This window comes from Phlebotomus papatasi, chromosome 1, assembly GCF_024763615.1.
Source record: "Phlebotomus papatasi isolate M1 chromosome 1, Ppap_2.1, whole genome shotgun sequence".
Taxonomy (NCBI): domain Eukaryota; kingdom Metazoa; phylum Arthropoda; class Insecta; order Diptera; family Psychodidae; genus Phlebotomus; species Phlebotomus papatasi.
In genome coordinates this window covers 66,447,493-66,461,910 of record NC_077222.1, presented here as the reverse complement: position 1 = coordinate 66,461,910, position 14,418 = coordinate 66,447,493, and the positions used below count along the sequence as shown (strand labels likewise).

Here is a 14,418-nt window from a genome sequence, read left to right as displayed (position 1 = left end):
TCAGAACGGGGGGAACAGGGGGTGGGCAGCGGGGAGAGGGGAGCGGAAAACGGGCTGCACGTAGCCCATCGACCATCATAACAGCACCTGTGACGTCACCAACATCATCGTGCTCGACGGCAGGTGCATGCTATCTACATCACGCTGCTGGTACCTTACTACTATTGTATGATCGTGATTTCATATTCTTTCTAATGGAAGTTTAGGAATAGTTGTCCAAAGCTCTCTACGATTGTATTCGCAAGGAAAAATAATAATAAAACAGTAATGCTTGACCTAAAATCTATAGGATATTACTAAAATCCCAAATAAAGAGATAACGGGGTTACCCTGATTATGTAAAAGGCTGAAAATGAGATGTTTTTCGCGATTTTTGTTTTGAAAACAAAGAAACGAGCAGTCTTCATGAAATTTTTCGTATATGTTTATGCATTATTTAAACATTAAATGACTTAATGAAGAAAATAGTAATATCCTAACTTTTTTTCAGTCTTTTTTTTTTTTGAAAAAAAAAACCTATTTTCGGGACACAATTTTGTCAATAAAAGATTTAGTAAGGTGTTAAAGATTCACTTAAAGAAAATAATTCAAATTTCTAAAATACCAAAATTCGGAAAATAATCTAAGATTTCTAAACTCAAGGTTCAATGAAATAAGATAAAAATGAAAGACAGGCATCTTGAATATTATATTTACAAAATGAAGATTTAGAAGTGATTGATTAAAATGAAGCTTTAGAAAAGACTGTATTTAATTTTTTGAAAATGAAGATTCAAAAACGAAGTAGTTTGATTATTTCCTAAATTGAAGATCTTAGAGAGTTATTTAAAATTATTAGTTTTTTTTTATTTAAACATAGCAGACCTCATTTTAAACGTTACTTAATTTATGGTAATTAAACATTTTCTCCTGAGGTATAAATTACATATTTTTTGTGATAAAGTTTAAGAAGACTCATATCGATAATGACAGTAAATTAATAAAGATGGACGTGTAAGTGACTCGGGAGAATTTTTTTGGGCTAATGCTCAAAAGTTGTCTTGAAAAAAAAAGTGTTACTGGTTAATTTCTTAATTGCTTCATTCTCTAGCAAGTTTTTGTGGAGGAGAAGAAAAACGTGACCATGACCCGTGAGTCACTCCTAGTGTTGTTGTTCAAGAAGACTCCGGTATTATGTGTTTTTCATCGCTTGAGTCCCAAGAACAAGTCAATGAGTTGAGAATATTTAAAGTATAATGTGCTATTTTGTTGCCTTCTTCGTACAAAAATTTTTGTAGTAAGTGAACAAGTGAAAGAGAGTTCTAAACATTCTAATGGTGTATCTTGGGAACAAAACATCCAACATTTCCTTTTGAAAAATCCTTTTGATGATTCTATTATAGCGCATATGAGAAATTCTCCAATGGGTTTCTTTTTTGAGAAAACACGAAAGATGGGAGAGTTACAAAAAAAAAACAACCTTCCATGGGAGAAAGAGGGATTCTTCTTTTATTTTTCTTGCACACTCGCATCTCAATAAGCTTAAAGAGAGAGGTAATTAATAAAAGAAATTCCATTTAACCGCCAGATTCAACGGATGGTCATAAGTGGAGGCAATTTTAAACCAGACACACTGAAACCAAAGGAAGTTGTATCTCTGCTACTTGACGATGAGGAAATTGAGCTGAAGTGTAAGTAGCTGTTTGAGAATTAATTGAAAACCTACCAAAAAGGGCGATCAAAATACTCCAATGATGCATCCGCAAGGTGGAACCCTTTTTGAGTTATGCTTCTTGAATGATTTTTTTTTAATCACTGAGTGAAATATTTGAATTATTTTTGTCTCTCTCGATTACTGAAGAAATGAGGAATGATGCTAAATTGAGATTTTTATAATACAATTTAAAGAAGGCTGGAAAAATACCATTTTACAAAACTGTTTAGTTAAAAAAAAATCAAAGATTTTCTTGGAAATAATTTGTCTTAGAAAATTCTAAATGAAGCTGGATCTAACTATAATTTAATATAGATCCACAATTGTTTTGTATATCTAAATTACATTATTTTAAAACTTAACTTCCTTTAGAAACTTACGAAAGTATAGCACTTTTAATGTAGCCCTAGCTCAGTCTTCAATCAACCAACCTACTTAAAAAAAAAATATTTTTGCATGAGAGTAATATTTAAGCTCCCAAATGCTTTACATTGCAAATTGGAAATGGAGCTTTTTAAAAAATATGAATTTTTAACTTTAGCTTTTAAGGCCACGCCCTCAGTAAAATAGGCCACACCCCTTATTGTTCATGCAACTAATCAGTATTACAATGTGAACCAAAATTGCATGTGATTACATTAAGCTTCTAAATGCTCTACCTTGAGAATTGAAAAAAAAATGAATTTTAAACTTTAGCTATAAAAGCCACACCCTCAATAAAATGGGCCACACCTCTAATTCATCCATGAACATTCTAATTAGTATTACAATTTGTATTAAATATTTCTCTGCAGTATTTCCTTTGCTTATTTCCTTTTATATTTTTACAGTTGCTAAAAAAGTGTTTTGGGTGGGAAAAATTATAAGAAGTCAGCGTTAAAGCCAGAAATTGATGAATAATTTTATATTTTCTTTTAATTTAGTTTCAAGGCTCTTTTTCCGTAATTTTAGAATATTTTGCGCGGCAGTAGATGATAATAACGAATTTTGTGAAACAATTCGTGAAGTAACATTAAGTGGACTTGACTTTAATGAAAGCATGGCAAAAATATTGTTATCAAGAAGTACTTATGTAATTTGAGAAAACCTACATTTGGATATCGTGTCCATATTATTATTTTTATATTATATGAAGGGGGCGTGGCCAGTTTTTAAAATACAATTCTACCTTTCCACTAATAAATATTTTGAATTCAAATATATCCTACCAAATTATGTATTAATTTGGATTCGCTAAATTTACATCTCTTGAATTGGATGAAATTGGATTAATTTTGTGGGCGGAGCTTATTTCTTTTTTAATGTTTTGTACTGAATTTAAGTCTTTTGTTTTCTTTAACCATCTTGAGAGATTGTTGTACATATAAAGCAAAGGGAAACGTTTTGAAAATTATGTGATTTTCATTTTCCGAATTGACAATTTAATTGTGGGTGTGGCATATTATTTTTATTTTTGTCCGTGTGAAATCCTCTTCAGATTTGAATATTAGGAGCGATTTGATTTTGGTTTTTTTACCCCGAATTGAAGATTGATTGATCTCAACTCCATTAAGTTGGTATAAAGGTAAAGAGGCGTGGTCAAAATTATCTATGGGTGGGGCTTATTGAAGATACATATATTGAGTGAGATATTCCTGAATAGTTCGTTTTGTTACAGGAAATTAAAAATTCTATCAGAAATTAAATAGTATAGAAAAGGATTTCTTTTTTTAAATATTTTTTTTGTGTTTGAATTTTTGTTGAACTCTTATTAAATTTTTTTTGTCAAAAAATTGATGCAGGAAATGAAACATGCATATGACTTTTGTTGACTTTGACTCTCTGTTATTCTGAGGCAAATTTCCTCCTTCCTCAGGCCTACAAATACATTTTTGAATATTTTTTTGGACAATGTTTGAAAAGATTTACAAATTAATTCTATTAAAATAAATTTAAAAATGTCTTTGTAATCACCGTGTATCGTTCCCTGCATTTCATTTATATTTTCTTCGCCAAGGCTCCTGTAAACCTTTAAATTTTCTCTCAGTGTTTGGATTTAGCATCCAGATAGCATTGGAGTGTTTTCACCTTTTCTCAATCATTCATCAATCTCACTTGCAGATCGCCAGAAGACTGAGGAGCGAAAGAACCTGGAGGAGTCATCAAGAGCTGAGAAGGATCGAGATAGAAAGAGAAAATTGACTCCATCAAATAAGGTAAGAAAGCATTGGCTTTTTCTTATTTTTTTCTGTAGCTCTCTGACCCTTCTGCGAAAAGTAGAAAAAAAACGAGTTATATTATTAATATTGGCAAAGAATATGTTTGTCTGGCTACTTTAAGGGAATTTTTCATCTTTTGAGTGTTTCACGCTTCAATAGGTTGCAAGATTGCTCATTTACTCGTGTAATACATTTTAATGGATAAAAAACACATTTGCAGTTTTGTATGTTTTAATGTATATTGTGTTGCTGTAAGAACAAAAGGACCGCGTGTTTCCTTTGAACGAAAAAAAATAATAATAACGATAAAAAATTAAAGAAACAACAAAGGTATTAGTAAATTCATTTTCGCCAGAATAACTGCTAATATCTTTGCAATTTACGACAATTTTTATTGCACGCACACCTTACAGCTACGATGAAATTCTTCATACATTATTTAATTACTAATTTCTATCATAATTTTAATTAATACTTCATGTTGTGTGGATTTTTCGTAATTGTTTATTTTTTTTTTCTTTAAAATTATTTATGTAATTTCATTAGTATCTCCGTAATATGTTTGAGTGATTTTACACTCTTCCTCATCGTCTTCTTTTTGGTATTTTTACTTGAGGATTTTTATACGTTCTTTTTTTCAGCCGTTTTATAATAGGCAACATATACAATAATAATGAATGAGATGCTTATCATTCTCAATTTGTTGCGCTGTAATGACCATTTGTGTGTATTTGGTAGGTTTTTTTCACCCTCATTCTTTGCTATAATTATTTATTTAATGACCACCCACACCGTCCTGATTTATACCACAAATGCAACTAATGATAGGAAAATGTGATTACATTTTGACTAAAGTGTTGCAATTTCACTTAACAAATTGTCTGGAATGAGAATAAGATCAATAATATTTGAAATTCGCTCCAGAAATGAAGTTCAATTAGGGTGAAGCGGGGAAGCTTTGAATCGGGGTACCTTTGAAAGTGGAATTTTTTTCTACACACAGAGAAGTGATTTTGAGAAAGTGGTGTTGAATTTGGGGTTGAATTTGGTGTTGGAGTTGCTTGAACACAAACCGTTGTACTATTCACACCAAATTAACTCATAGTTTTGAATCGATGGTGTTGTATGAAATACTTTGGCGGTGTTGCAGAAACACAGAAATGTCTAAAATGGTGCAAAAGCAACACCATCAATTCTCTATCATGGTGTAGTCGCAACGCCAAGCGGTGTTCTTACTAGCCTTCGTGCGCTCTCTTCCCTCCCCGATGCATCAGTAACTAATTGGCCAGTGAAGAGTTCGGAAGTCGTGTTACGCAATTTTCTGTTTTTTATCTCAAGTGTTAATTGTGGTAATTAGTGCATTTTCAGAAAGTATTTTATTTGCCGATAATTTAGACAATATTTCGGTGGCAGAAGAGTTTTCCCTTTGCTTCAATGGGGTTTTCCAGTGGAAATTGCACAGAAGTGACAAAAAGATTTCTAAAGAGAAGGAAGAGGATAAGGAAGAAATCCCGGAATCTCTTGTCTCACAAGGTAGTTTTCTTTTTCAAACATTAAATGTTTATTTCTTGAAAATTCACTATTTTTTAAATATATTTCAGATGAGGAAACTGCTTTAACTGAAGGCCTAAAGAAAATTCCCAGCCATGTGAACAAATGGAGAAGAGATGGAAAGCCACACTTCAACTACGATGTTTAAAATAAGAAAAATATTGTTCCTCCCTTGCTGAATTGAAAAATGAATGACCGATTTTGGTCACCTCATACGCTCACAAAATGGTAAATATTCTTTTTATTATATATATTTTTCATAATATTATCACCGTATTTTATAATTCAGTTTATTATTTCTTGATTTAATTAATTTTTTTTTATTTTCCCTTTATTTCTAGATTAATTTTGATTTTGAGGAGTTGGATGCTGGTTGCAAGACTTTCGTGAATTGGGAAAAGATTTCTTAATCCCCGTTGAAAATTTCCGAAAAGGAATACAACCCCACCAATCCAGGTAAATTATAAAAAAAAAAAACAATTTTTCGTGTCTTAATATTTTCTTTTTATAAAAAATATGTGCTTAAAAAGATATTAAATAAAAAAATAATGTTATATTGTAAATTATGTACTAAAAACTCTTCCATTAAAAATATTTATCAGAGAAATAAAATTCGTGTTTCATTTATTTTATTTCGTACGGATATGGATTCCGATGTGGAAGCATTAAAAAAAAGTGGTGGAAAATTCACACTTTTATTGGTGTAAAAGGAACACCTATATTTTCTTGAAATGGTTTTATACAAAACCCAGAATGGTGTTCCAACAACGCTAAATTTGGTGTTAATAATTGGTGTGAAATTGGTGTAATCAGAAACCCAAAGCCGATGTTGGTTGCTATTTTGGTACCAATTGGTGTATTCTGAACACCGATTTGTGGTTGAGGTTGGTGTGTCCGACAACACCAATTGGAGTTGTTACGCCACTGAAATTTCTCTGTGTGTATTTTTAAAAGCTACCCATTCAGCCACAAAATGGTTTTGTAAAGCTAAACAATGTTACGGTAAGGTCCAGTGCGGTTTAAAAATAGTAGAAAAATCCGTTTTTAATGCTGCCCCAATTAAAACGAGCCCCGCTTTCCCCTGTCAAATGTGTCTTCAGTTTAAAAATGCATGGCGAAAAATATCTTTTCAGTCATTTAAATCTTTTGCACAGGGCGCGACTTGAAGTCACAACTGTGACAGTCGAACGCTTTTATCAATTGAACCCCGGTCCTCCCCTCCCGCTCCAGAAATAACAATACTGATTAATTAATCCCTCTCAAATATTTATATTATTAGGACAGAATCACATTGACCATGTAATTCTCGCAAGTATTGTAACAGCCTCATTTTTTTCAAATCTCTGTATATAACTGCAAATCTAAGAATGTTCCATTATAAAATTCATGTATGTTTTCAAGGGGTAATTCATAAGCAATTCCCGATTGCTTATGAGTTCCCGATTATCAAGTTCCCGATTCACCAAAATCTATTTATGGATAAACCTAGTTTCCCCTTTCGTTCCTCGAAAAAATATCTGTAATGCCCGGATCTCCTGAAAAATGTAACGGTTTCTTGGGTTTCTTGCGGGTTTTTCATGCGTTTCCCATCAGGTTCTTAAAAATGTATGGGTTCTTCGTAGGGTCCCCATCCCGTGTTCCCCGCAAAATGTATGTGTTCCCGATATTCCTTGTGGGTTTCTTATGAGTTCCTCGGGTTCCCAAAAAAAAAGTTTTGGGTTACTCCAGTTCTTCGAGTTCCCCGTGGGTTTCCTTTAAGTACACCGTAAGGAGTTCTCCTTGCTTATTTCTAAATCAAAAGAAACGTGAATTTTAGTCATATCTTTGGCGACAGCCGGACGGATTAGACGGACAAATACCATGACGTCAAAAACTCAGAACTTCACATTTCCAAAATTCTAACAAAATACGACCTCTTGGGGTTAAGAAATCGAAAATATATGTAACTCAAAATTCGAATGATTATACACTGAGAAAAAAAGAGGGTGCGATTAACTTTTTTTCCTCATAACTTTAACACTTTTTAGGTGTAAAAATATATCAACATTTTTTTATGTTAATTTTACACCTTTTTAAGGGTAAAATTAACATGAAAAAGGTTAACTTTAACCCCCAATACACCTAAAAAGGGTAATATTTACAACGATTTTGGATCAATACTGCAGGGTAAAATAAACATTTCCGGAATGTCATTTTAACTTTTTCGGATTTCTCTCAGTGATATACCGTAGATGTGCATGACTTTGTCCTCCGTGGGGGACTTTGGCTCCCTACTGTTCGTAAACTTTTCTTTAATTCTAATGTTTAAGAATAGACTTTCACTGGTGAAAATAAAAGAATCAAATTGATCCAAATATGATCCTTTTGCAAAGGATGGATCAAATTTCAAACTTTGAATAGTTATATCAACTATTTTTGTTTTACGAAAGAAAGCTAAATAAATTCTCTCTATATTCGAGTTTTGAACAATCAATTCACCATAAATCTAGCTATGGAGGTCGGAACTTAAAATTGGAGTAAATTGTCGTCTCTTAAGGTTTTAAAGTGCTAAATTGCAAAATTAAGAGATTATTGGTGCTCTTTTTTTGCTCATTAAAAATCAGGAAGTTCTTTCAACTTCTTAGTGAAGTTCTTAGAAATAATCTGCAATTCCGGTGCTAATTCCATAAACTTAAATGTTTCTAGTGAAAATTTGCTTTATTTGTCTTTCCAACGAGATTCTTAGCACAATATGTTTAATTCACGTGCATAAAGTTAGTGTCAAAATAAAATATTTGGTGGGTTTTTGTAATGGGGATAAACGGAGAAAAATTGTGAATTCAGAGATTTTATAAACTCAAATACAACAGATGGAACAAAAAAAGAAGAACAGACATTTTTTTTAAATAATTTCTTCCTCAGCATCTGGGGCTGCGAAAGAAATATTGTTGTCATGTCTATAGTTTCACCTGTAATTTTATTGTGAGACGAGAGATAAAAAGGAAAAGAGATTTTTTCTGCTTTTAAACATTTTACTCTACATAACAGAACTAGCAAAGATATGTTGTGTGGATATCATTTTTTGAAATCTTAATCGTTTTCCATGTTAAACTCTTCTAACTAAAAATTATATTTACTCTCTCTGTGGTATTTGGATTTTCAAGAGTATCTCGTGCTTACTTTTTTGTGGGAAATTTTTTTTCACAGGAGGTCACAAATTTCTTGGTCATAATGCCATAAGTATCAAAAGTGAGATTTGGGGAGTTTTGTAGAGTTAAAAGAGCAAATGTCGGGTAGGTTGTTTGATTTCTGCCAAATCAAACCAATTATGTAGCATAAAATTGGTTTACACTCTGTTGCCCTTGCAAATTGTGACACGGTTTTGAGGAAGAGGCAAAAGGAGTTTCAAAGTAAAACTGATGGTTAAGTGTTGTTCACTGTAATATTTTCTTGTAGTTGAGTTGTTTATTAAATTTCAAAACTGGATTCGGCATTGCTTTTCAATTTCTTACAGTTTTTAAGCGATTTTGACTATTTTATAAGTTGTCCCATAAATTGTATAAATTAATTCAAAATTTCCAATTTTAATAAACATCGATTACTTATTTATGAAATATTGAAAATGATTTATACATTATTGGAAGTTTTGAGGTATTTTTAGTTTATTTAAGGTGCACTAAAATAGTCAAGAAGTAGCCCTTCTATTTAACTCATGGAAACGGGTGAGGATAATATAAGATCCTAACACTTTCTTTAAGTTCCTGAACAGACAGAAAAAATTAAAAAAGGTCCAAAGAGATTTTGTTCTATCTTGTCTTGTAGAATTCTTTGAATATGATAAAGAGACTGGTGTCAGACAAAATCCCGAACGCCAAAATCCTGAAGAGGCCAAAATTTCAAACGCCAAAATCCCAAGTGGATCGAAATTCGAAATCCCGAAAGCCAAATTCCGAACAGGGCAAAATCCTGAATAACCAAAATTTCAAATGGGCCAAAATCCCGAAATGGTCACAATCCAGAAAGGGACGGAGGATAATGTATGGAATAATTTCCCTTTGCTTCCAACAAATGTGGGTGTAATCTTGGGAGTATTTAACGTACTTTTAAAAATTGAGGATTTTGTCTTTTCCGGATTTTGAACGTTCTGGATTTTGGCTTTTCGAGATTTTAGCTTTCGAGATATTGGCGTTCGGGATTTTAGCCTTTTCAGGATTTTGGTTTTTCGGGATTTTGGCTTTTCCGGATTATGACCATTCGGGATTTTAGTTTCCGAGATTATGGCGTTCGGTATTTTGGCCTTTTCAGCATTTTGGTTTTTCGGGATTTTGGCTTTTTGGAATTTCGACCTATTAGGGACTTTGGCCTATTCGAGATTTTTGCCTTTTGAGATTTTGGCCCATTCAGGATTTTGGTTATTCGGAATTTTATCTTTCAAGAATTTGATGTTCGGAATTTAAGTCTTTTCAGAGGATATTGGCATTCGGGATTTTGGTTTTCAGGATTTTGAGTGGGACCCATAGAAGTATTATCTTAAAAACTGTATCTAATATTGTATACATTCACGGTAGGATAAAATGTTTACAACAATGGGATAAAATATGTTCCTTAACGGGATGAATTCTATACCATAATGTGATACAATTAATCCTTAGAGGTCTATACTGATTCCGTAAATTTGGAATAAATAAAATAATTGATGTGTTGTTTCTTTAAATTATTTTTAAATATTAAACACCTTCACTACTGAGCTCATAAGTCAAGCATAATACCCCTATAATTTACAATATGTGGGTAATTGAAGTCTTATCTTTTGCTTCAGACTCTACTGAATTTGATTACCTTCTTGCTCACATATTTCTTTTTTTTTACATTTTCTTTTTGTTCTTCGACTCACAATATATATTGACACGAAAATATAAAGCTCAATAAACAAAATGTTTTCCACATCGTAAAAGATTTTTTTTTCTTACATCATGCTGCTGAAGATTCGCTTTTGCTAAGAAGATTCAACCGAAATCATAAAGTTCCGCCATTTATTATTGTCTGATATATTTTTATTATATCTGACTTCATTCTCAAAAATAAAACAGTACACAAAATTAACACAATTTTGTGCGTATATTTCACCTTTTCCGGGCTCTCGTATATGGCAATTAAAAAATTAATGGTTTTTTAAGAGTTGAATATCTCATCCAACTTGGTTTGTGCTGTTTTCTCCTTCTTTTTTTTGAATATGCTTTGTATTTTAACGTTTTTCAAATCAAAATCAACCACGAGGGTCTTTTTGAGGGGCTATACAAAATAGGATTGTAGTAAGAGTGTGATGGTTGATGCAAAAGTCACTATATTTTCTTCTTTTTTTTTCTTTAATAGTTTTGCTTTTATATGCCCACCTTTTCCTAAAAATGCAAACGATGAATATTATGTGGAATATTGAAAAGAAACAAGCCGGTGTGGTGAAGATAACAAACCAGAGGTGAAAAAAAGACGAGCACAAGAACTTTCAGTGTTTCGGTAAATGATTTTGCTCGTTCAACGGAACGGTGACGGTATAAGACAATCAAAGTAAAAGAAAAAATACAACAGAATGAAGATGAGTGAAAGAAAAAACAAGTCAAAATTTTTATACATTACCGGATTTTGTATGTGATATTTTCTCTAGTTGGGATGTAGTATTAAGTTACTCTATCTTTTCTGAGTAATAAATGTTTAGCAATGAACCTAAATATTTGGAGTAATAAAAATTACGTTTTTTTTTTAGAAAACATAGACTTCTTTATTTAGGAGTATTTCATTTCAATATTTGTTTATTTTAATTAATAACTTTGATTATATCATAAAAGTTTATAGAAATATTGGGAGACGAACCGAAAAAAAATTAATTTTGAAGAATGTTTCTAATAAAAGTGTGTAAATTAAAAATAGAAAAAAGTTTAATCTGGATAAAATTGGACAAGAGCCCCAATAGACCAATGCCGATCCTCGAAAATTTTTATATTGCAAAATCTGACAGTGAAGCATTAAGTAAAGAATATTTAGGCAGGGCAGACGAGAAAGATTAAGACCCTTTTCGCTTTTTTCAATTTTCATTCGCTGCTACGTCTCAAAAATATGATGTCTTCTTTATCGAGTCTGTAAAACGTTTTAAACAATTTTAGCTACACTTAAAAAAAAGAAAACAACGTTTTTGGCATTTTCAAAGGACGCTTACAGAGATGGTATGTAAGAAATACAGAAGGATATTTATTTTAACTCTTTAACGACGAGACACTTTACGGACTGAAAATCAACAATAAAAATTAAACTGAAAAACATAATCAATGATAAGTTTTACATCTAACCTTGGAAAGTCTAACAGAGTCTGATTCAGTATATTTTGTGCTTCTATGAATGATAGGGACAAAAATAGCCCAAAAATTTAAGTAATTTTTCTGATGATACCAATGAATAATATTTTTCGCTATAATTAAAAATAATACGTATGAGTATTGTAGTTTTTATTGTCAAAAGGGTTTTGGTTAAAAAAAAAATAAAATCATTTTTGAATTTGAGAATTTAAAAATTCGCCATTTTTGAGCTTAAATATTTACTACATAGCAAATAGCTAGAGCATTGTAAAAAAATATTCTAGATTCCTTCAATCTTCTACTTTACAATTATGTACAGACATAAGAAAAAAGTAACTTTAAGTGGTCAGGAAAAATTATTTTCTTTATGGGACACCGGTGTTCCAATCGTCCTTAAAGAGTTAAGGACCTCTAAGCGAAGATCCTAAGCTCTTAGTGTATGACTATTAGGATACATTTTTACTGTAAAATTTTAAAAGCTAGATATTTTCGGGGATCAGTCTGGGTCTATTTGAGTCCTAGGCTAACTAAGAATTCTAACAGTCAACTTTGGATAGAGTGAATCTCGAAACACTTTGTCCATGTACTGAATTGACCTTATATCATTCTTCATGCAAAAACAATTTTTCAAAGTCAAAGGCTACAGAAGCCCTAGATAGTAAATTTATAAACTGATTTGGGCAAGTGTGGCTTCCTTGGAAAGGTCTTGAATTTTTGAAAAATCTGAACCGATTCCAATGGCTTATGAAGTAGTATAATGAACATCGGTTGAAATCGATTCCAAACCGATAGACATATTAGAAAATGGCAGTCTAAAAAAATTGTGAAATATTTTAAATCTTAAGCACGAGACCTTTTTCTACAATAAGCTGCACCTCTGAAGAACCAAATTAATCTAGACAAATAATGTGAAATCACTTTGTGGTATAACATTTAAATTACAAGTTCAAGTGTTATACGAAAGTGGAATATTTTGCGTACGTTTTATATTAAATTCTTCAGACTTTTTGAATGAGTAATTCATCATTAATGCTATTTTAAAAATTTATTATTTATCGTTATTAAATATTCTTATACTCCACTAATTACTTGTCGTCATATCATTCACTTCTTTATATTTGATGTATTTTTATCATTTAGTGTTTTTCTTACTCACATTCATTGTATTTGATGGGGACACCTGAATAATGAAAATATAATTTAATGTGAACTTGTTATTATATGACACGCTTAAGGTTTAAAATCATGGGGAAGTTGTCTTTTCAATGGGATCTTTGTACGTCATAGGGTTCAAGAATAATATTTGAGAAATTCTTTATTGCGGAAGATACCTTGTGACTTGTGCGGTATATGACTCCTATAGTCGCAATTTCACCTCGAATATTTTCCCAATGTTTATTTTTCTAAATTAAGAAAAATATTTTTCACTTTTTACATGTAAAGTTGTCTTAAGCAATTAATTTAAATATTAAGTTGTGTAAATTGCAATTTGACTCGATCTTTAGTCAAATGAAAGGGGAACAATTGAGTAAATACAGATTATGACGTGTTTTTTGATATAAAATTCCCTTGCCAACTCAGGAATCTTATCAGTTTTTGCTTGAGTGCCATAAGTGAAGGATAAAGTTGTGGAAATGCTGAAGTTATTAATTTTGGCAGTAGTTGCTGTTAGTATCCAGGCGGAAGATTATTGCGCGATACAATCTCAATCCTGTCGAGGGAGGGAACATATTGCCTGTGAACCTAATAGTTTCAAGACTCCAAGCGATGTGAGAAACATTCAAGTTGTACAGATGACCGATGACATCAGAAATTCCTTGGTTTCTGGACACAATGCATACCGAAGCAAAACAGCAAAGGGAGAGGAACCTAAAATTCCATCAGCTAGCAAAATGGAGAAGATGTTTTGGGATGATGAACTAGAATATGTGGCACATCAGCACGTTAAGCATGGAAGCTTTGCTCATGATCAGTGTCGTGCTACTGCTGATTATCCCTATTCTGGTCAGAATCTTGCTGTTGGGTACTCTTCTGTACCCTATTCTGACGTTGCCGCTGTAATTAGGAGCCACGTAGATATGTGGTACAACAAGGAGATGGCGATCGTAAGGGATCAAATGCCTAGTTGTATTGACAGTTTCACACAATCGCCAAATTGTCTAAGTGCTGGGCACTATACGGTGATGATTTCACAAACTAATGATCATGTTGGATGTGGTGCGGTTACCTTTGAAAAGAATATGAGTGGAAGATGGTGGTACGCGGTCATGACTACTTGCAACTACGCATATACCAATATGGGCAATGAGAAATTGTACGACAAAGGATCTACATGCTCGGCTTGTAGTTCTATTGGGAAAACATGTGAATCTTCTTCTGGACTCTGTGTCTAGCTCATACCAATGAGAAAATGTATGAGAATATTTGCAAATAAATTGCTTTACCAACAAATGCATTTTTTTTTAAAGTTATGTCCTCGTTATATGTTACAGAACTATTGATTTGTATACTTGAAAATCTCAATGGTTTCAATGGATTAACGAAGTTTGATACGTTCAGGGTCCGTTTTCTCAAATTGAGAGTTTGCTTTCGTGGGAGAAATCAACGCCCCATATAAATTTTACCAACTTTACGAATTTAGACGGAGACT

General features: G+C 32.2%; 2 protein-coding genes and 1 long non-coding RNA gene across 3 annotated transcripts in view; all 3 read left to right on the top strand.

Moving 5' to 3' along the window:
* Positions 1-14,418, top strand: part of LOC129810437 (chromatin-remodeling ATPase INO80) — a 144,700-nt gene that overhangs the window by 83,888 nt on the left and 46,394 nt on the right. Inside the window, exons 6-7 of the mRNA XM_055860925.1 lie at positions 1,568-1,670; positions 3,794-3,888. Coding sequence (XP_055716900.1) covers positions 1,568-1,670; positions 3,794-3,888 — 198 coding nt within the window. The remainder of the gene's footprint in view (positions 1-1,567; positions 1,671-3,793; positions 3,889-14,418) is intronic.
* LOC129797875 (uncharacterized) lies at positions 5,186-6,386 on the top strand. Its single transcript, XR_008751368.1, has 3 exons — positions 5,186-5,424; positions 5,493-5,670; positions 5,784-6,386. It is a non-coding gene; the product is annotated as an uncharacterized LOC129797875 (long non-coding RNA).
* On the top strand, positions 13,363-14,219 carry LOC129810471 (venom allergen 5-like). Its single transcript, XM_055861021.1, has one exon. It carries the CDS (start codon positions 13,403-13,405, stop codon positions 14,159-14,161), a length of 759 nt encoding a protein of 252 aa, XP_055716996.1. The 5' UTR covers positions 13,363-13,402; the 3' UTR covers positions 14,162-14,219.